At 44.6% G+C, this 19670-nt stretch overlaps 2 protein-coding genes across 3 annotated transcripts in view; both read left to right on the top strand.

Moving 5' to 3' along the window:
* The first annotated feature begins 3957 nt into the window (after window positions 1-3957).
* Window positions 3958-12582, top strand: slc2a8 (solute carrier family 2 member 8). Its single transcript, XM_084468549.1, has 10 exons — window positions 3958-4327; window positions 5206-5368; window positions 5520-5726; window positions 6165-6264; window positions 6869-7080; window positions 7295-7444; window positions 7773-7881; window positions 10171-10347; window positions 10728-10873; window positions 11990-12582. The coding sequence occupies exons 1-10, from the start codon at window positions 4227-4229 to the stop codon at window positions 12134-12136; spliced, it is 1512 nt and encodes a 503-aa protein (XP_084324675.1). The 5' UTR covers window positions 3958-4226; the 3' UTR covers window positions 12137-12582.
* Window positions 12583-13422: 840 nt separating this feature from the next.
* Window positions 13423-19670, top strand: part of hira (histone cell cycle regulator a) — a 14635-nt gene continuing 8387 nt past the window's right edge. For both annotated transcript variants that reach the window (XM_084468034.1, XM_084468033.1), the window contains exons 1-12: window positions 13423-13572; window positions 14078-14140; window positions 14256-14366; window positions 14687-14777; window positions 15050-15144; window positions 15256-15351; window positions 15924-16084; window positions 16765-16932; window positions 17283-17381; window positions 18307-18377; window positions 18530-18635; window positions 19068-19286. In XM_084468034.1, coding sequence (XP_084324160.1) covers window positions 13536-13572; window positions 14078-14140; window positions 14256-14366; window positions 14687-14777; window positions 15050-15144; window positions 15256-15351; window positions 15924-16084; window positions 16765-16932; window positions 17283-17381; window positions 18307-18377; window positions 18530-18635; window positions 19068-19286 — 1317 coding nt within the window. In that variant the 5' untranslated portion in view covers window positions 13423-13535. The remainder of the gene's footprint in view (window positions 13573-14077; window positions 14141-14255; window positions 14367-14686; window positions 14778-15049; window positions 15145-15255; window positions 15352-15923; window positions 16085-16764; window positions 16933-17282; window positions 17382-18306; window positions 18378-18529; window positions 18636-19067; window positions 19287-19670) is intronic.

The raw sequence follows: 19670 nt of genomic DNA, 5'->3' as shown, positions 1-19670 counted from the left end.
CTCACTCAGGGCATGTCTCCCCAGCCTGCGGGGGTCTCCCCCCCCCCCCCCCCCCCCCATCAACAATTCCACCCACGGACCCTGCAAATGCCAGGGCTGTTTTTGGATCCCAGTCTGTCACTGGTCTCACCTCTATTCCCAGTCTACCCATAACTGCAGAACAGGTCAGGGATGTGTTTAGGAGGATGAAGGTGAGGAAGGCTACGGGTCCTGACGGGATTAGCCCCAGACTGCTTAGGGACTGTGCTGATGAACTCTGTGGGGTCTTTCAGCACATTTTTAACATCAACCTAGGTCCGGGGAGAGTCCTAATCCTGCGGAAGACTTCCTGTGTTGTCCTTGTCCCCAAGACAGTGCACCCCAGGTAGCCCAACCACTTCAGGCCAGTGGCTCTGACATCACATCTTATGAAGAGCATGGAGAGAATTGTGCTGAACCACCTTCGCTGCCTGGTGGGCAGTGAGCTGGATCCCCTCCAGTTTGCGTGTTGACCAGGAGTTGGTGTGGAGGATGCAATAATCCTAAAAAAAAAAAGAGAATACTGGGGGCTCTGTTAGAGTCATGTTTTTTTTACTTTTCCAGCGCCTTCAATACAATCCAGCTGGCACTACTGAGGGTGAAGTTGGAAGGAGCGGGGGTTGACTGTCATCTTGCTGCCTGGATCATTGACTACCTTACCAACAGACCACAGTATGTGAGGCTGCGTGGCTGTGAGTCAGATGTGGTAGTCTGCAGCACGGGTGCCCCACAAGACTAAGACTGTGCTCTCCCCCTTTATCTTCACCCTGTACACTTCGGACAGATACATTACGGACAGTTGTCATCTCCAGAAGTTCTCTGATGACACAGCCATTGTTGGCTGTGTTACTAAGGGGAATGTGCTGGAGTACAGGGGGGTCATCACCAGCTTTGTTGAATGGTGTAGAAAAAAACATCTTCAGATGAACATCAGTAAGACAAAGGAGATGGTGATTGACTTCAGCCATAAGGCACCACCAATTGCACCAGTGAACATCCAGGGAGGTGAAATTAAGGTGGTATCAGTGTACAAATACAAACTGGACTGGACACATAACACAGATGCCCTGTACAAGAAGGGCCAAAGTCGTCTCCATTTGCTGGGAATATTGAGGTCTTTTGGGGTGTGCAGGCCACTGTGAAGGACTTTTTTGACACTGTTGTTGCATCTGTAATTTTTTATGAAGTAGTTTGTTGGGGTTGTTGGTTCTCTGATAGGGACAGGAAGAGACTCAATAAGCTGGTGGGAGGGGCTGGCTCTGTCCTGGGCTGTACACTGGAGCCTGTTGAGGTGGTAGGGGAGAGGAAGATGTTGGACAAATTGGCATCCATCATGTCCAATTCCTCTCATCCTCTCCATGAGACAGTGACAGCGCAAAGCAGTTCCTTTAGTAAAAGCCTGCATGTAAAAGCCTGCACCCAGCATGTAAGAAAGAACGTTTTTGAAGGTCTTTTATTCCATCTGCCATAAGAATCTTTAACACAACTTATGAAATATTGTGCTGTCACAAATCACTTCACCTAAATACTGCAATACTTGTAGTACAATGTAGTAATTTGCACTTTCCACTATACATGTGTAATTAAGTATTTATTCTGTAGTGAAGGACCTCTTAGCCTCATTTATTGTGTAACTCCTAGGCATGTACATCTATGCCCTTATGGCATGACATTGTAATCACTGTGTGATTTTTTATTTTATTTTATGTCTGTATGTATGTATTATTGCTGGACACTTTATAAACTTTATTTTATAATTGCATCTTTTTATATTCCATGGGCTGCTGTAACAAGTGAATTTCTCATGTATGGGATGAAATAAAGTTCTTATCTTATCTTATCTTCTAGACTCCGTTCAGCAGGATAGCGATAGATGTTCAATGTCCCTGCAATTAGGGACATCGGTTCATACTGTCCTGATATGCAACCCGCTACCCGCAAGCCAGACCGCTCCACCACGGCCAAAGCAGTAGCAAGAGAGCTATTAATGCTCCTTAGTCAAGAAGGGATGGCAGAGGAAATTTTGATGGAGAAGGGAACCTGCTTTTTATCTTAGTTTATGGCTGAAATGTGCAAACTTCTCAAGGTGAGACAAATCCAAACTTCCATTTACCATCCCCAGACCGACGTCCTGGTAGAACAATTTAACCACAGATGTAAAAAAAGATGATTGATGTAGACGAGAAGAACTGGGTCCAGCTTCTTCCCTATGTCCTTTTCTCCATCCGGGAAGTTGCCCAGAGTTCCACAGGGTTCACCCCCTTCAAGCTGCTCTATGGTCGGAGGTCCACTATAGGGTAAGGCCACCTGGTCAGCGGAAAGGACTACCAATTGACCATATAAACCTGTTAAAGAAATGGCTGGAACCTGTGCTACCCCAGTTGCCTGCCATGTCCGTCCCTGTTCGGACAGGGTCATGTGTAGTCTTGTCACAGTTCTATCAGGGAGGAGGTGAAGATGACGCTGGAGCTCGGGTTATGGAGGAATCCCAGATTGTGTGGTCCAAGCTCAACGAGATATCAAGGTTTGATATCTACCTGATGCCCCAGGTTGATTAACTGATTGAGCGACTAGGGCTGGCACAATTCATTAGCATGTTGGACCTGACTAAAGGGTATTGGCAGGTCCCCCTTACAAAAGCGGAGGAGAAAAAGGAGAGGACTGCATTTTCAACCCCAAATGGCCTTCACCACTACAAAGTCCTGCCCTTTGGAATACATGGAGCCCAGACTAAATTTCAGCAGATGATGGATTTACTCCTGCAACCCTGTCAGGAGTACGCTGCAGCCTGGCTGGATGACATATTCATCCATAGTTCGGACTGGGCCTCTCGTCTAGTTTGGATAGAGGCTGTCTTGGGTGCCCTACAGAGAGTGGGATCGACTTCCGATCCGAAGAAATGCAACAGGTCGAAGAGACAGAATACCTGAGATACGTCATCGGGAGAGGGAAAGTGAAACCACAACAGAGCAAAGTGGAACGCAGCCTGACCCCGTCCCACCACAAAGAAACAGGTGAAAATGTTCATAGTTTGTTTAGCTATTACCAGGCCCTGTGTACCAGTCCCATACTGACAGGACCCCCTTCAAAATTTACTTCAGAATCCAAAGCACACACACACACACACACACACACACACACACACACACACACACACACACATGCACACACACACACACACACACACACACATAGACTTTATACACCTTGTTCTGGATGATAAGGTCTGCCTGGAGCTCTGGTCTCTGGGGTTCAGTTAGAGCTGACTGGAGCCAAGAAGGCATCTGTGTGCGTTCTGCGCGTGGCCTCTCTCGGGTCCTCCTCTGTCAAGGCAGTGGGGAAAACACCCTCATCCCATAAATCAAAATTGCCCATTGTTATTTTACCATTAACACGTTACAAATCAAAAGAAACAAATAAAGAAATTCAGTATTTCACGAGATAAAACCTCTGTGAACGACAGTGATACATCATTATATCACATTCATTGTACACATTCAATTTGAAGCACATCGACTCACAGTACACAGACAGAACAGAATTTAAATTTGGATTGTATATTCTTTAACGTTGAACTCTTTAGCATCATATATGAAGTGACCTCATTGTTGTTTCTTACTTGAGTCTGTGTGATTTTTGCAATGTACTTTTTCCAAAAATTCAAAAATGGAAAAAAATAAAGAAATACAACTAAGAAACCCCTCACCTGGTTTTGATCTCCTCCTGTGGCAGAGCCCTTTTTCTCTTTATACTTTGTTTTATTTCTTCATTCTGTTATGGTTACCGAGTCAATGCCCGACAGAAACAGTCAGAAAGTTTCTGACTGTTTCTGTCGGGCATTGACTCGGTAACCATGGAACCCCGGTCCTCAAGACATCCGGTCGGTTGGGGGCTTTTAATTTGAAATGAACGAGGAAGCAGGAAAGTGCGACCGTGAAGAGAATCAGCTGATCATAATGTTGACAATGCATCCTCCACCACATTACTGTCGCCTCCGAGGACCCTGTTCATAACTTTAACCTTTAAAGAACGAACCTTTAAAGAACTTTTAATCAACGGTGCAGTCCGCAGCGTTCGGTCAATGCGTGTAGTAGTATTTACTATTTAGTAGTCTGCTTGTGTTTGTTTGAGGGTCGCTGGTTGTTGCAGATCGACCTGTGGTCCAGATCGACCTGTGGTCCAGACGGACCAGGACCAGGACCAGGACCATGGACATCCAGGATGAGAGGAGGCGGCTGCTGGATGCCGAGGGGACCGATGAGTACGAAACGGCCACCGGCGTACGCTCCGAGCAAGATATCTACCTTGAGTAAGTCTTCCAGGTGTAGTGTACCAGGTTATAAAGGAGCTGTATCTAGAGCAAGTATTCCAGGTATAGTGAACCAGGTTATAAAGGAGCTGTATCTAGAGTCAGTACTCCAGTCTTCAGGTGTAGTGTACCAGGTTATAAAGGAGCTGTATCTAGAGTTGGTCAACCAGGTGTACAAGGTATATATGATCTGTATCTAGAGTAAGTATGACCGTACCGTACCTGACTAAATCATCGACAAGAGTTGTTTGTCAAAGTGGTGAACAATCCACTGCTTCCTGTCAAAAAGATCATATCAAAGATCAAGTTATATTTAACATTTTGTCTAAAGTAGTTAAAGATATGGACAACAGAAATACGTAATAAATGTGTGATTATGTTATAAAGGTGTACATTAAGCAACAGATAATGATGTTCCATGAAATCCATTGCACGTAATCCATCATGTGATTTCAGTGTATTGATTTTCTTCTGTTCCTTCAAGCTGATTTAATGGGTGAAGTCTATTGTATGTGACCAATGACCGTACTCTCACGTGGCACGGCATTGACCAATTCCCCGACCCTCACACTACTGCGACGGTGCAGCTGAATAAGGCTAAGTTGTCTTACTTGAGGAAGTACAGACTACAAAACACTGGCAGGGGGCCGGAGATTCCGATTTTGAGAGGATTCTACTTTTTGACCTTTTCCTGACATGACATTTGTTCGGTGTGTAGTAGATACATCCCTCTGTGATATCTCATGGTTATCTGTTCGTTTTAGATCCTGTTGTCTATCACTTGAATCTAATTCTGTTTTATCTCTACTCACCCACATGTGTATTGCAATGCGTTTGGCTGTTAGTAATGCCTACTCTCCTGCTGTTCATCTGAGCAGCAAAGTGCAGAACGGGAAGATGTACCTGGCTGTGTTGGTGTCGGTGCTGGGTCCCCTGAGCTTCGGCTTCGTTCTGGGCTACAGCTCCCCTGCCATCCCGGACCTCATCGTGACCACCGACGACCGCGTGCGGCTCAACGACAACCAGGCCTCCTGGTTTGGGGTGTGTGGCTTCCTGTCACACATATGACCTTTCTCCTCATCCCCACACACACACTCACGCAATTTCCCCTCCGGGGGATTAATAAAGTGTTATCTTATCTTATTGTTTCTACTGTCTGTCTCTCCTACTGTATGTCCTGTCTGTGTTTCAGTCCATAGTAACGCTCGGTGCCGCGGTCGGGGGTCTTCTCGGCGGTTGGTTGGTGGAGAGGATCGGCAGGAAGCTCAGTCTGATGTTCTGCTCACTGCCCTTCGTCTGCGGCTTCGCCATCATTGCCGCGGCGCAGAACGTCTGGATGCTCTACGTGGGCCGCGCGCTCACAGGCCTCGCCAGCGGAGTCACCTCCCTGGTCGTCCCTGTATGTTCCACTCCTCCTGCTAATCCTCTATCTCCCCCCCCCCCCCCCCCCCCCCGCCTGCACCTCTCTGTCCTTCTGTGCCTGCTTCTCTCTCTCCTCCATCCTCCTCTCTGACCTCTCTCCTTTCTGACCTCCCTCCTCTCTCTGTGCCTCTGTGCACCATCTTCAAGACGAGTTTCATCATCACAGACATGTATACGTAGCTCCGGCACAGGTGCTCTTCAAGTCTATTCTTATATTTGTAGCCATGAGTTTAATCTGAATGCAGAGTAGTTACTATTGTACAGTTCATGATCGCTGTCGTGCTCGCATGTCAATGGATACCTCCTAGTAGGTGGTTCTTAAAGCAGTTATTCAATGCTGTTGCTCAAGTTCTATGTGTGAGGAGTTGGATATTGAATGCAATCCCCCTGATCCCCTGTCTCCTCCCTGCCTCAGGTCTACATATCTGAGATGGCCCACGAGCGCGTGCGTGGCACCCTGGGCTCGTGTGTGCAGCTCATGGTCGTGACGGGCATCTGTGGGGCGTACGTGGCCGGTAGGTGCACTACCTCATGTGCTTTGAGCGGCCACAAGCGCCACCAGCGCTGTGTAAATGCAGTCAGTTTACCATCTGACCCTCTCCCAGCTGCTTCTCTTAGCTTCTGACTCATGCTGCTAGCTCTTAGCTGCTATGTCCAAGCTGCAGGCTGTAGCCAGGGCTCTGAGTGACCATCACTCACCAAGTTATTTTTATGACAGATAACCTTTGATTTGCTCTACACATTTATTGGTTTACAGTTACCTCAGTCATGTGAAACAGTAGGCGTGTTCGTGTTGAACAGTATGCAGCAGGGATCGGTAGGTGCTTCGGGATAAATGTTTGAATCTAGTAATCAATTAAGTAATTAACGTGAGGTCAACATCCTCCCAGAGTTAAGAGACACTCGCCGAGTGAGGTGCGACCTGGGACACGGTTTGACACTGTTTCTAGGTCGGCGCTTGGCCCTAGTGCAGGTTTAACGAACACAACGGGCACCATAGAGCTACCTGACTGCACTTAGTGTATTCCATCATGTAGGGGGTTGATTCACTACTAGACAATGGTGTCCCGTGCCTGACTCATGGTCCACCTCTGTCTGTCTCTGGTTGCCCGACTACAGGGGTGTACCTTGAATGGCGCTGGCTTGCGTTGTGCGGCTCGCTGCCCCCCACCCTACTGATCGTGGGGATGTGCTTCATGCCCGAGACGCCGCGGTACCTCCTGTCACAGGGCAAGCGGCGGGAGGCCGAGGAGGCCCTGCGCTTCCTGCGAGGCCCCGACGCCCCAGTGCAGTGGGAGTGCGCCCGCATCGAAGAGGCCTGCGACCAGCAGGTGAGGTCACCAACCAACTCCTTCATCTGTTGTGTTTTGGATCTTGGTAGGTGTGTTTTAGGCAAGCCTGGTTAATTTTGACATCATTATTAATCCAGAGCAGGATATTTAGGATTCAAAGAAAATAGAATGAGAAGAAGGTATTTCAGAATAGCTCAGAACGGTGTGAGCTGTCCTGGTAACCTTTGACCTTGTGGAACCTTTTGACACCAAGGGAGCAGGTTTCAAGGCATCTGACCTGCTGGAGCCCTGTGTCTACAAGCCGCTGGCCATCGGCGTGCTGCTCATGTTCTTCCAGCAGGCCACGGGCATCAACGCCGTCATGTTCTACGCAGAGAACATCTTCGAGGACGCACACTTTGATGTGAGCTGGAGGAGGATGGAGGGCTGGACCGTGTAATCAATCAATCACTCAATCACTCAATTAACCAATTGCAAAGTAAATGGGGTTGTTTTCACTGTACTGCTAATTGTACATATCCAGCTCTTAATCCACATCTATTGTGATGTTCGATTTAGTCCAGGTCACGATTAATATCACAACGTCCTTAAGCTGTGTGTCTGTCTACAGAGCTTCTGTAGTGAGTTTCCATGCCGTGTGTATGTGCGCATAGTCTCGGTGCTTGCGGGAATATGAGTGTGCATGCATGAATGTGAGTGTGCATGGAGTCACTGTGTTATCTGTTGTCCAGAACCGGGCGCTGGGGACGGTGATCGTGGGCCTGACTCAGGTCTTCTTCACGGGAATCGCAGCCCTTATCATGGACCGGGCCGGACGCAAGGTCCTGCTCTGTATCTCAGGTACAGTGTATTATAGCAGGTACATAGTACTACCGAACTAAACCAGGTATAGAGTACTACTCAGTATACCAGGTATATAGTACTACTTAGTATACCAGGTATATAGTACTACTCAGTATACCAGGTATATAGTACTACTCAGTATACCAGGTATTTGGTACTACAGTACTACAGCAGGTATAAAGTACTCAGTATACCAGGTACATATTACTACAGTTTTATACCAGATATATAGTACTACAGAACTATAACAGGTATAGAATACTACTCGGTATACCAGTTACGTAGTACATAGTAATGCAGAACTCAGTATGCCAGGTACGTAATACTACATTGTACAACACCAAACTACCTGTTATTATTATAATATTACTACATAACACTCAAGATTACTACATACTACTACATAGTAGTACAGTGACTTGACTTTTGACATGATCACTCAAATGTTTTCCTCTCCCTTCCCCGACTGATTCGCATCACCGGCATGTATCAATTATGTCCAACGGCCTTAATAAATCTTAGACTGTGGTAACTGGTATTGGTCTGCCATGAATACCCGGGCAGATGTAACCTCAAAGCAAGATATCACTGAGACCACAACAAGATTCTCTAAAAGTGTTTCCTACACCTTAACACATCTCTGGCAGCTAACAATAGTTTGCCATTTCACCTTAAAAATATGGCAAGAATTAAATTGTTGATTTCCAAACAAGACCTGGAAAAACGAATCCATGCTCACATTGTTAGGCTTGACATAAGGCATTTCCACAGGACTCTCTAAGAAAGACATTCTCAGACCGCTCCAACCTATCCAGAATGCTGCTGCTAGAGTTGAACTAAAACTAAGAGAGCTGATCACAATACTAAAGATCACTGCCCTATGCTCTGTACTACGAACCTCGATTAGTGGGTTAGCGAGGAATGTTGCGCTCAAAGCCTTGGTTAGCTGGAGCACGAAAGTCGCTCTCTTTTAGCCTAGCTGTATCACCATGGTGACTTATGCTGTCAGCCAAACCTGGTCGGGAGCAGGTTATCAGCTAGTCTATTGGGTTAGATCGGCGTGCGCAGCTTCCTAGCCCCTCCTTGACAATGGCGTCACCATTTGTGGGTGTTCCCGTGGACTTCGGAGCCCGTATCGTAAAGGGTCTCTCCGACAGAGGGTCTTTCGGGACAGATCCCTTGGCATTGCCTGAGAATATTCTTTATTATTTAAGAGATACAGGGTATTCACTATTTGATCCTTGTTGGACTTTATGTAGACAATGCTTACTGTTGCACAGTGTGTCTCCGTGAGACAGTGGTAGAGTGGAGGTAGTGCGTCAGTCTTGAATTTCTGCGTGTGGGGTTCGTCTCCCAAGTGATGCGCATTTATGTGAAGCTTAAAAAGTCCCAATTCTTATGTCATACGGAATACTTATTCACTTAAGGTTATGGAATTATAATTTTGTGCTTTTTTCGAATCCATGTTCTCAAGGACGTGCTGGCACCACATCTATGGGGGTAAAAGGCATGATGATGGACAGGCCAGTTTTAACCCTTGTCACTGGCGTTCGGGTCTTATACTAATCCACTTTTTGCCAGCATGCCTCCCTGGCCTTATTATGTGCAACTGTGTTGCCCCTAGCTGTTATCTAATTCTTGAACTCCTCGTAGGAGTTCATTATGACTATCTGTTCTCTTGAGTGAAATAGACTGCTCTTGATCTATCCATTTTGTAGTATTTTGAGTGGACTGTCCACCCACCTTCAAATAGCTCCTCATGGCGACGATAAAGTCAGTTCATTGTTCCCCAAACAAGCACGGTGAGGCATCTTTTAGTTTGATGGACCACCAATCTGGAACAATTTGCCAGAACAAATGAGGGCTCAAAACACAGGAAGATGTATTCTTCATCTAATATAAAAAAATATAGATATTTATTGTATTGTACATTTCTCCTACTTTATTATCTTTTAAGTCATTTTAAAGTTTTATCATGGGATTTCCTCCTTTTGTAGAGCAGAATGAATGGCTTTTTGTTTGAATGCAATATATATAGTACAACATACAACATATGGTAGTACTATAGGATTCAGTATACCAGGTACATAGTAATACATGGTACTACTTTATATGACAGGTAGTACTACATAGTATGCATGCAAGAAATATAAACAAAAATATAATATATAATATAAACAAGTTCAGAGATAGAGTACGTATCAAGTTTGAGTTGCGTTTATTTTGCGTTGTTTAGTTTGAGTTGCGTTATTCACCACTTTATAATTCGCCATATGTGTTCTTCAGGGGTTGCTATGGCAATCAGCACTGCTGTGTTTGGCGTGTTCTTCCACCTGACGACAGGCCAGCATAGTAACACATCTATGAGGGCCATGGCGTCAGGGGTCGAGGGCTCACTCGGGGCGGGGCCTGAGGTGGACCTGGCCTGGCTAGCGCTGGCTAGCATGGGCGTCTTCATCGCAGGTGAGACTCACAGCATGGGCTAACGCAGCGTGCGCTAACACAGCGTGCGCTAACACAGTGTGGGCTAACACAGCATGGGCCAACGCAGCGCTTACACAGAACTGATACAGTGCTAACATTGTCATTGCCACGTAGCCCAGATTTAGCACAGGTAATCAGGGAAGTGAAAGAAGCTGTAGCTGTCAGGTCTGACAACATAGCTGGAAGCAGAAAGAACCAGTTGAACCAGCATGACACTCCCTCAAGCTCTCTAGAAACCGCTAACGCCTTCAACAGAACAGAGTACACAAACTTTCCTGTGTTGTCGCTGTGACCTAGTTTAATTGACTGACTGACTGGTGCGACAGAGCCAGCCCAATCACATTCCACTTCCTGTGTAGGATTTGCGCTGGGCTGGGGACCAATCCCGTGGCTTGTGATGTCCGAGATCTTCCCCTCTAAGGTGAAAGGTTTCGCCAGTGCCGTCTGTGTCCTCACAAACTGGGGCAACGCTTTCATCATCACCAAATTCTTCCAGGACCTTCTGGTAAGCTCTCTCTCTCTCTCTCTCTCTCTCTCTCTCTCTCTCTCTCTCTCTCTCTCTCTCTCTCTCTCTCTCTCTCTCTCTCTCTCTCTCTCTCTCTCTCTCTCTCTCTCTCTCTCTCTCTCTCTCTCTCTCTCTCTCTCTCTCTCTCTCTCTCTCTCAAATTCAAAAGGCTTTATATGCATGGTACATTTACAGAGCCAAAGCATGTGAAAATGTAGTGTGAATAATGCTTAACTATGTTAATAATTAAGAACACAATACTGAACAATAAAAAAAATGTAAGTAAGTAAGTGAAATTTATTTATAAAGCACATTTATAACGGTTTGCACGGACCAAAGTGCTGTACATAGTGCATTCAGTAGATAAAAATGAAGGTAAAAAATAACAATATTAAATAAAAAAGACATAAATCCAATCCACATATAAACAAAGATATTAGTGCAGAGGTAAGTAGAGGTAAGAGATGGTTAATGGGTAGAAAAAGCCAGTGTGTACAGGTGGGTTTTGAGCCAGAAATGGAGGGGGCATCACATATGTATGGTGGCAGTTGGTTCCACAAGCGCTGAGCAACTGTGAAGGCCCGTTCACCTTTTTGTAATAAAAAAATGTATACGTATATACATTGAATTTGGAACATAAATAAAAGTGAAGTTGAAATTGTATAAAATCACAGGAAAGTCTGGACATTAGCATTTGTCTCTGTCTCTGTCCCTCCTCCCTCTGCTCACTGTCTCTAATTGTGTCTCTTTGTCGCTGATCTATCCATCATTGTAAGATGTTTCTTGTCGTCAAACTGACTTTCAGTTTGTGTGATGTCTGATCTCTAGCAGTGAGGTCCCTGGTCTGTGATGATGATGTCATAGGTCTCTTGTGGTAATGTCATGTTGTGATGTCATAGGTCTCTAGTGGTGATGTTGTTGGTCTCTGGTGTTGATGTCATGTTGCGATATCATAGGTATCTTTCGATAATGTTGTTGGTCCCTGTTATGATGTCATTGGTCTCTGGTGTTGATGTCATGTTGCGATGTCATCAGTCTCTTGTGCTAATGTCGTTGGTCCCTGTCGTGATGTTGTTGCTCGCTGGTGCATATTGTGATGTCGCTGGTGTCTTTCAGGCCCTACTCACCAATGCTGGGACCTTCTGGCTCTTTGCCAGCATGTGTGCGGTCAACGTGGTCTTCACTATCGCCTTCGTCCCAGAGACAAAGGGCAAGACACTGGAGCAGATCCAGGACAACTTCAGAGGAACACCGGCTCAGTGAGCAGCCAGGAGATGCTCTCCTCTAAAGACCTACTTGATGAAGCCACTGCTCCTCCATGCTCCTCCAACTCCTCCTCCTGCTGCAGGAGTAAACTCCTTATCTCTACGAGTTTCATTCATGAAGTTGGTGACTGGTGGTGTTTGGAGTACAACTTTACCTGTTGCACATAAACTGTACTTCATGTCGTAACTATATATCTCAGAGTAACATTCAGGTTAGTCATTTACACAGGGGACCTGGGAGGGTTTTGGAAAAGGTGATCCAGAATGCACTTTATGGGACAATTCCTGTTTGAACATTTAGTTTTTTGCGACTGAAAGAAGCTCAGTGACATGAACAGGACATTGAGTACTTTACATACACGACATACCTGAGAAGGTACCCTTCTCTGGTTCCCTTTTAGTTTTTCAACCTAATTTAGATGTTTTTGCATAAAAATAATAAATGCCTTTTAAAAGAATATTGCTGCTGTTTTTTTTTTTAAAGCATTTCTGACCTCTCTTGACACATTCGGTTTGCCTGTCTCTTTTTATTTAAAACTGAAATGGATATGTAGTTTGTATTTAAATTGGATGTATTGAAAATTTCTTTGGTACAATTCACAGATTTTTCTTATAAATGTTGGCCATAGCACTTCTTAAATCTTATACCTAAACTAAAACCTTTTTGTATTGGATTTAACAAATTATGTTGATGTAGGCTGAAATCTCTTCTTCTTGCCCAGATTTATAGTATGGAAGGAAGTTGCCATATCCGTTAATCTGTGTATATTTGATCATTTGTACAAAATGTTAAACAGTAGTGATGTTAAATGCTTTTTAACGTTGTACTCGAAACACACTCACACTTCATACAGAAGGCTATATTTAACATGTACTTCAACCTGTGAGGTACTGCAAGTGGTACACTATTCTGGAAATACACATTTAAAATAATATAAAATATTATATAGATAATTTAAAATAATTATATGATTAAAATAGTTCAGAAATATTGCATAATAATGAGTATTAGCATTGCCCTCTTTTTCTGTTATATATAAAAGGGCGCTGGCACTCTGCTACTATGTGTATATATATATATATGTATATATATATTTTGAACTATTCTTCAATATATTTTTTTATATGCATATAAATGTTATTATTTTTTAACTAACCGCGGAACTAACCAGTCAGGCCGAGGCGAGCCGTTTCCGACATGGACGGTTTCCGAGCGGCAAAAGCCAAACGTCACTTCCTGTGTGTCACTGCGTCTGTGGTCCGGGCTGCAGAGATGCTGAATGAAGAAAGACAAGTAACGGCTGGAGTTTGAGACAAACGGAGGGGGTTGTATAATAATATCCTAATATCTAGTTAGTAAACATTCTCAAAACAAAGAAGATAGAGGGATCTACAAGATGAAGCTTCTGAAGCCGAGCTGGGTCAGCCACAACGGTGAGGGTTTGAATCCCTTGTTCACAAGTTGGGCTTTTGTTGACGGCCACCTGACGGTTGCCAGCCTTATACTTACCTTTTTTGTTCATAGGGTAGAAAATGTTAAGCATGAAATTCCCATGCATTGTATGTTAATATGTGGACTGATTGCATGGTCTGTCTGTCCAGTTGGCCTTGAATCTTCCCTGTTCCTCTGACGTGAAGTTACCTGCAGAATGAACCTTTATTATGGAGCCCTTCAGCACATTCGGATATTTGGACCCCGCAATTGACTTTCAATGCATGCACATGTATTGAATCAGCTGTAAAGACGATATATTTAAACTAGTGGCGAGTACCTGTTGTGTATATTGGTAACGTTAGGGTTAGGGTTACAGACTTCACAGCCTTAAAGTGAGCAGCCAGACAGACTGCACTATGCACCTAACTTTACAATTATATTGATCATACTTATCTCGTATTATAATATTTTCTGGTAATAAAAGTTGTGCTTTGTGTTGTGAAGGGAAACCAATATTTTCCGTGGACATCCATCCGGATGGAACAAAGTTTGCGACCGGTGGACAAGGTACACACACACACACGAACACTCGAACATACACGCCTTGCTTGTTTCCTTTTATCTATAAGTCTGTAGGCTGAGTTGAGTCATAAGTGTATCCTGCTTTTCATCGTATTTTCAGGAGAGGATTCTGGAAAGGTGATGATCTGGAACATGGCCCCTGTCCTGAGAGAGGACGATGAGAAGAAAGAGCACATCCCAAAGATGCTTTGCCAGATGGACAATCACCTGGGTAACCGCGGTCCAGTATTATACCAACCTATACCCTATTTATATTCTATATTATCTCTATTTCATACTGTATGCGTTTTAACTTATACAATTTAAACTATATGATATTCATATTTTATACAATTTATTCTATGTAGGCATAGTGTTTCTAATATTTAAACGGTTGGCCTATATATCGTTTGTATTGTTTATGATTTTTATTTATTCATACTTTTTATAAAGTATGACTTATGTCTATCTTCTAACTTTTTAGAAGGTAGAATATCACGTATCACCTATCATGTTATGTACAGTATCTAACGTGTGTGTGTGTGTGTGTAGCGTGTGTGAACTGCGTGCGCTGGTCCAACAACGGCCTGTACCTGGCGTCTGGAGGAGATGACAAGCTGGTCATGGTGTGGAAGCGAGCAGCGTATGTAATGATTAGTCTACTGACAAAATTTATACATTTAAATAAACAGTCAGCAATGAGATCCAGTGCTACATGATCTGTGTGTAGAAAATGCTACATTGGCTCACTATTACATTCTTTCTCAGCTATTAAATGTGTGTTGCAGCTCTAGATAATCTTTGAGGTAACAGGCAGAACGTGTACTTTTGGACAAGAAGTTTTTTCTATGAATAGTATCTACCAACAAAAAAATAAATAATAATCTATAAAAAATGTGTTTGTTTGTTTGCCAGGTTAATCGGTCCCAGCACGGTGTTCGGGTCCAGCAGTAAGTTGGCCAACGTGGAGCAGTGGAGGTGTGTCACGATTCTAAGGAACCACACTGGAGGTAAACACACATGTGCACACACACATACACACTGTCCTTTCACACATAAAGCTAACCGTTTACAGTGTTTCCTGCCACTAAAATCCAATGTGCTGTGTGTTCTCCTCCCAGATGTGATGGATGTGGCGTGGTCTCCTCATGATGTGTGGTTGGCCTCCTGCAGCGTGGACAACACCATCGTCATCTGGAACGCACGAAAGTTCCCAGGTAAGACCAATCAAACACATCCAGACAAACGCTGCAGAACTCCAATGTTCAGTGGTTCCCATCCTTGAGGTCTGTTATTAAGTTACATTTTTTTAGTTGTATTTGTTTTCCAAAAAAATACACTCTATGCTTGAAATAAATAAATGAGTAAAAAAATAAAGAAATAGAACGTATAATGCATCAAACAGATTATTGACCGAAAAGGTGTAGGTTGAAGCCAAGGTTGAAGTTGTTACCCAGACGTTGTTAATTATAAATATGAAAAATAAAGTTTGTGGGATATGCATATCGGCATTGCAGGGGAGTGCTGTCTTGTAACTGACTATTTATTCTGATGGCACATTTTTTCTTGTTTTCATGTTTTCTTTAGTCACAAGAGAGCTACTACTCATCACTTAGTTTGGCACCATGTGTACGTTCTGACATAAAAACGAGCTTGTTGGATTCAGCCTAAATGTTATCTATTCAGTTGGTTCTCTGCAGAGAAGCAGGGAAGGTGTCCTGACTGACGTGAAATGATGTAGGTTTTGGTCCACTCTGCCTGGGTTCACAAGTACTTGTCCTAATGCCAGAGATGGTGAGCTGTCTGCGGGGCCACACGGGGCTGGTGAAGGGCCTGACCTGGGACCCGGTGGGGAAGTACATTGCGTCACAGGCCGATGACCACAGCCTGAAGGTCTGGCGGACGGTGGACTGGCAGATGGAGACGGACATCACCAAACCCTTCAGCGAGGTCAGGCCCCCTGCTGCATGTAGCTAGGGTTACCACGGTAACTAGGGTTACCGCCTTGCACAGACTGCTGCCTCGTCACTCCATCTCTCTGTTTCTCTCTGGGGTCGCATGGGATTGTAATTCTAATTTGTTATTAGAATTAGTAAAAAAGTGACTGCAGCTGGAGGAGTCTTTTAATATAACTTACGTGACTCTGTTCACATTCGTCATTTCCCAAACTCTAGCATATATATTTTAACAAACCCCACCCATATCTCTAACCTCTATTAGCTGCTCTCCTCCAGCAACACACAGCACCTCAGCGTAGCGGTCTGAAAATGGAATCACCTTCAATACAAGTTTGCTTTTCTTTTTCAATACAAGTTTGCTTTTCTTTTCGTTCAAGCACCAAACCCATACACGATAGACCTACACAATCCCTGCCTATCTGCATAAAGATCCCTCCGTCTCATACATAAAATATAATCTTTCACTCAAAATGCTGCTGTCAATTTTGAATAGTCTGTTTTATAGGGTTGGCAGCTCTGTTGTCAGTCAATATGTTAAACATTGTATTGATAACAATAACTGATGGGCATGAGTGCCAAGTGTTCCTTGAACAGATACTGGACCTTGGTGCCCAGGGGTGCCTGCAGACTGATCTGACGCCCTGTCTCTGTCTCTTTATGTCCTCCTTTCAGTGTGGGGGGACCACCCATGTCCTGCGTCTGTCCTGGTCTCCAGACGGTCAGTACCTGGTCTCGGCTCACGCTATGAACAACTCTGGACCCACGGCGCAGATCGTGGAGCGTGACGGCTGGAGGACCAACATGGACTTCGTGGGCCACAGGAAGGCGGTCACCGTAGTGGTGCGTGCGAGTGTGTTTGAAATGTTGAATAGCTTAACCAAGTGACAAGTTTTGAACACAAAACTACTAAATTACAAACTACAAAATTCTAAATGGCTTAAAAAAATATCAACATGCACAACATTTGAAAAATGTAAAATGTTAAGTCTTGATATCAAGTGAGCAAACATTTAAATGCTAATATAAATCACAGAGTGCCTGCTGCCATCTGACCGAAGCGACCGTGCCAACATGCCACGCTCCTCATCCGTTTAGGGTTTTTCAGTGCATTCCACCAGGCCTGAACAAAATTCCAGGGAAAACCATGTTGATCTTTCTCTCTGTGTCTCTGTGACTCTCTTGCCCAGTAGAAGTTCAACCCCAAGATCTTTAAGAAGAAGCAGAAGAGCAGCAGCTGTCCGTACTGCTGCTGCGCCGTGGGCAGCAAAGACCGCTCCCTCTCTGTCTGGGTGAGACAAACACAGATCTATATACATACATATACATAAATACATATGGATATGGGTTCAACAAGGAATGCATTGATCAGCAGCATATGGCACAACTGAACAAAACAGTAGCGCCTGCTTTATAACATTATATATAAAATGGTCATGTAAACACATTACTTGTTGAAGCAACTGGTCCCATATTTATTTCCTTTGTTTATTGAATCAATAAGGAATGCATAGATCAGCAGCATATGGCACGATTGGGTCACACAGAAGTGGCGTTAACCGAACGGGACAACATGAAATCAAAGTGTCACTGGGCTTCCAGTCTACAGTAATGAAATGAGGTAGCTGGATGAAGGGGTTGCTGTTTGGTAGTCATCTGATTTGTCTATTCCTGCCAATTGTCTCTTTAACATGTTCACTTGAGACACATTTGGACCCTGTGCGTGACCCACCACATTGTTGTCCTATGGAGAAAGTTAATTGAAATCCCCGTAGAACCATAGCTGATTGTGTTCTCCTGCAGTGCTGGAGAACACAGCGGCCAACTTGGCAAAGGGCATGAGGTTAAACCACCTATCAACTGAACCCACTTTGACTGCACCTCACAATCTGCTTGCATCAATTCACTTTATGTGGATATTTCCCCCTAGTGTATTTCCCCCCCCCCCCCCCCCCCCTGTGTGTGTGTGTGTGTGTGTGTGTGTGTGTGTGTGTGTGTGTGTGTGTGTGTGTGTGTGTGTGTGTGTGTGTGTGTGTGTGTGTGTGTGTGTGTGTGTGTGGTTTCTATACATTGTTTGTGCCTGTCCAAAACCAAACATAGGCACCGAACTCTAGATCCATAATCCAGATCCAAATTAAGCTCTTGTGTTTCTGTTTATCGTGTGGCCAACGTGGAGCAGTGTGCTATTATGTTAATTTTTGTCACTCTGGTCTCCAGCTGACGTCTCTCAAGCGTCCTCTAGTGGTGATCCATGACCTCTTCGATAAATCCATCATGGATATCTCCTGGTGAGTTTACGACCATACTGCTGACACATTTTATATACTGACCCATATGACCCCTGCTGGCCACATGTGGTACTGCACAATCTCAACACCTCATAGAAACCCACAGAGGCTTCATGAGACCATCCAGATATTGAAGTGTGTGTGTGTGTCAGGACTCTTACAGGGCTGGGGATCCTGGTGTGTTCTATGGATGGTACCGTGGCCTACCTGGACTTCTCTCAGGATGAGCTGGGTGACCCCCTCAACGAGGACGAGAAGGTCAGTCCACCTGCTGACCTCTGACCTCTCACCACACACAGGAGAAGTTTGTCTTCAGGGCTTTTGCCAGAAAGGCTTTAGGAAGTCAGGGACGTAGTAAAAAAAGCGACAGTACATGTAGGGAGGAGGTTATGGTGGATGAATGGGTCAACACAGGACGCTCACCCAGGAGACCGCAGTTTGTGTCCTGTATTCATTTTAGACTTATTTTCAGGTAGGTTAGGTTTAGGGTTAGTTTAGGATTAGGCAGAAATCCCTGAAGGCAAATTTCTTCCATGTGCCCTCTCACCGGGCATGTAGCATACACAGGCTAGTTGTTGATCAGTTCATGCATCACTTTGCTGTGGACGGTGGTCGCAACATCGAAACTGATGGAAGAGTTCTTCATAACATCGCTCTCTCTCGCCCTCTCTCCCTCTTCTCCTCCATCAGAACACCATCCACCAGAACATCTATGGTAAGAGCCTGGCCATCACCAGCACGGAGCAGCTCTCCACCACCGTCATTGAGAACCCAGAGATGTTGAAGTACCAGCAGGAACGCAGCGCCGCCGCCGCCGCTGCCCAGAGCTCCGCCCACGCAGCCGCCGAGCAGGCCACGCCCAAGCTCACCAGTGTGGTCAACGGGGAGTCCCTGGAGGACATCAGGAAGGTACAGCGTCAGTCAATCAATCAATCAAGAAGCAGTCAATCAATCTGAAATATGAAACTGTAATAGGCTGAACACACTACAACTAAATATTTAAAAGCTTCAATGGCTTCACACTAAATTTATTAGGAAATGTTGCCTTATTGTATTTTTGAAAAAGATCTTGATCATCTTGCATAATATTGTACCAGGTTTTATATGGGGTCTGTGTGGCGCACTGGTTTAATACCGGCTGCTACAGTTTTAAAGGGAATTGGGCAATTATTGCACCACTTCTGAGTCCCACACACACCATGGTTTTAACATCCATCGATAAAAAACAACCATTCATAAAGCCAGCCATGGTAAACGCAACTATGAATAAAACCAGTGGATGAAATTGTGTTT

This window comes from Micromesistius poutassou (genome assembly GCF_964030765.1).
Source record: "Micromesistius poutassou genome assembly, chromosome: 5".
Classification (NCBI taxonomy): Eukaryota; Metazoa; Chordata; class Actinopteri; order Gadiformes; family Gadidae; genus Micromesistius; species Micromesistius poutassou.
This window is presented reverse-complemented; position numbering and strand designations above follow the sequence as displayed.

Coding starts and splice junctions, on each gene's coding strand:
- slc2a8 (XM_084468549.1), top strand. CDS start 4,227: ATGGACATCCAGGATGAGAGGAGGCGGCTGCTGGATGCCGAGGGGACC. Junction 5,369..5,519: donor ACCAGGCCTCCTGGTTTGGG/GTGTGTGGCTTC, acceptor TCTGTGTTTCAG/TCCATAGTAACGCTCGGTGC. Junction 7,445..7,772: donor TCGAGGACGCACACTTTGAT/GTGAGCTGGAGG, acceptor TCTGTTGTCCAG/AACCGGGCGCTGGGGACGGT.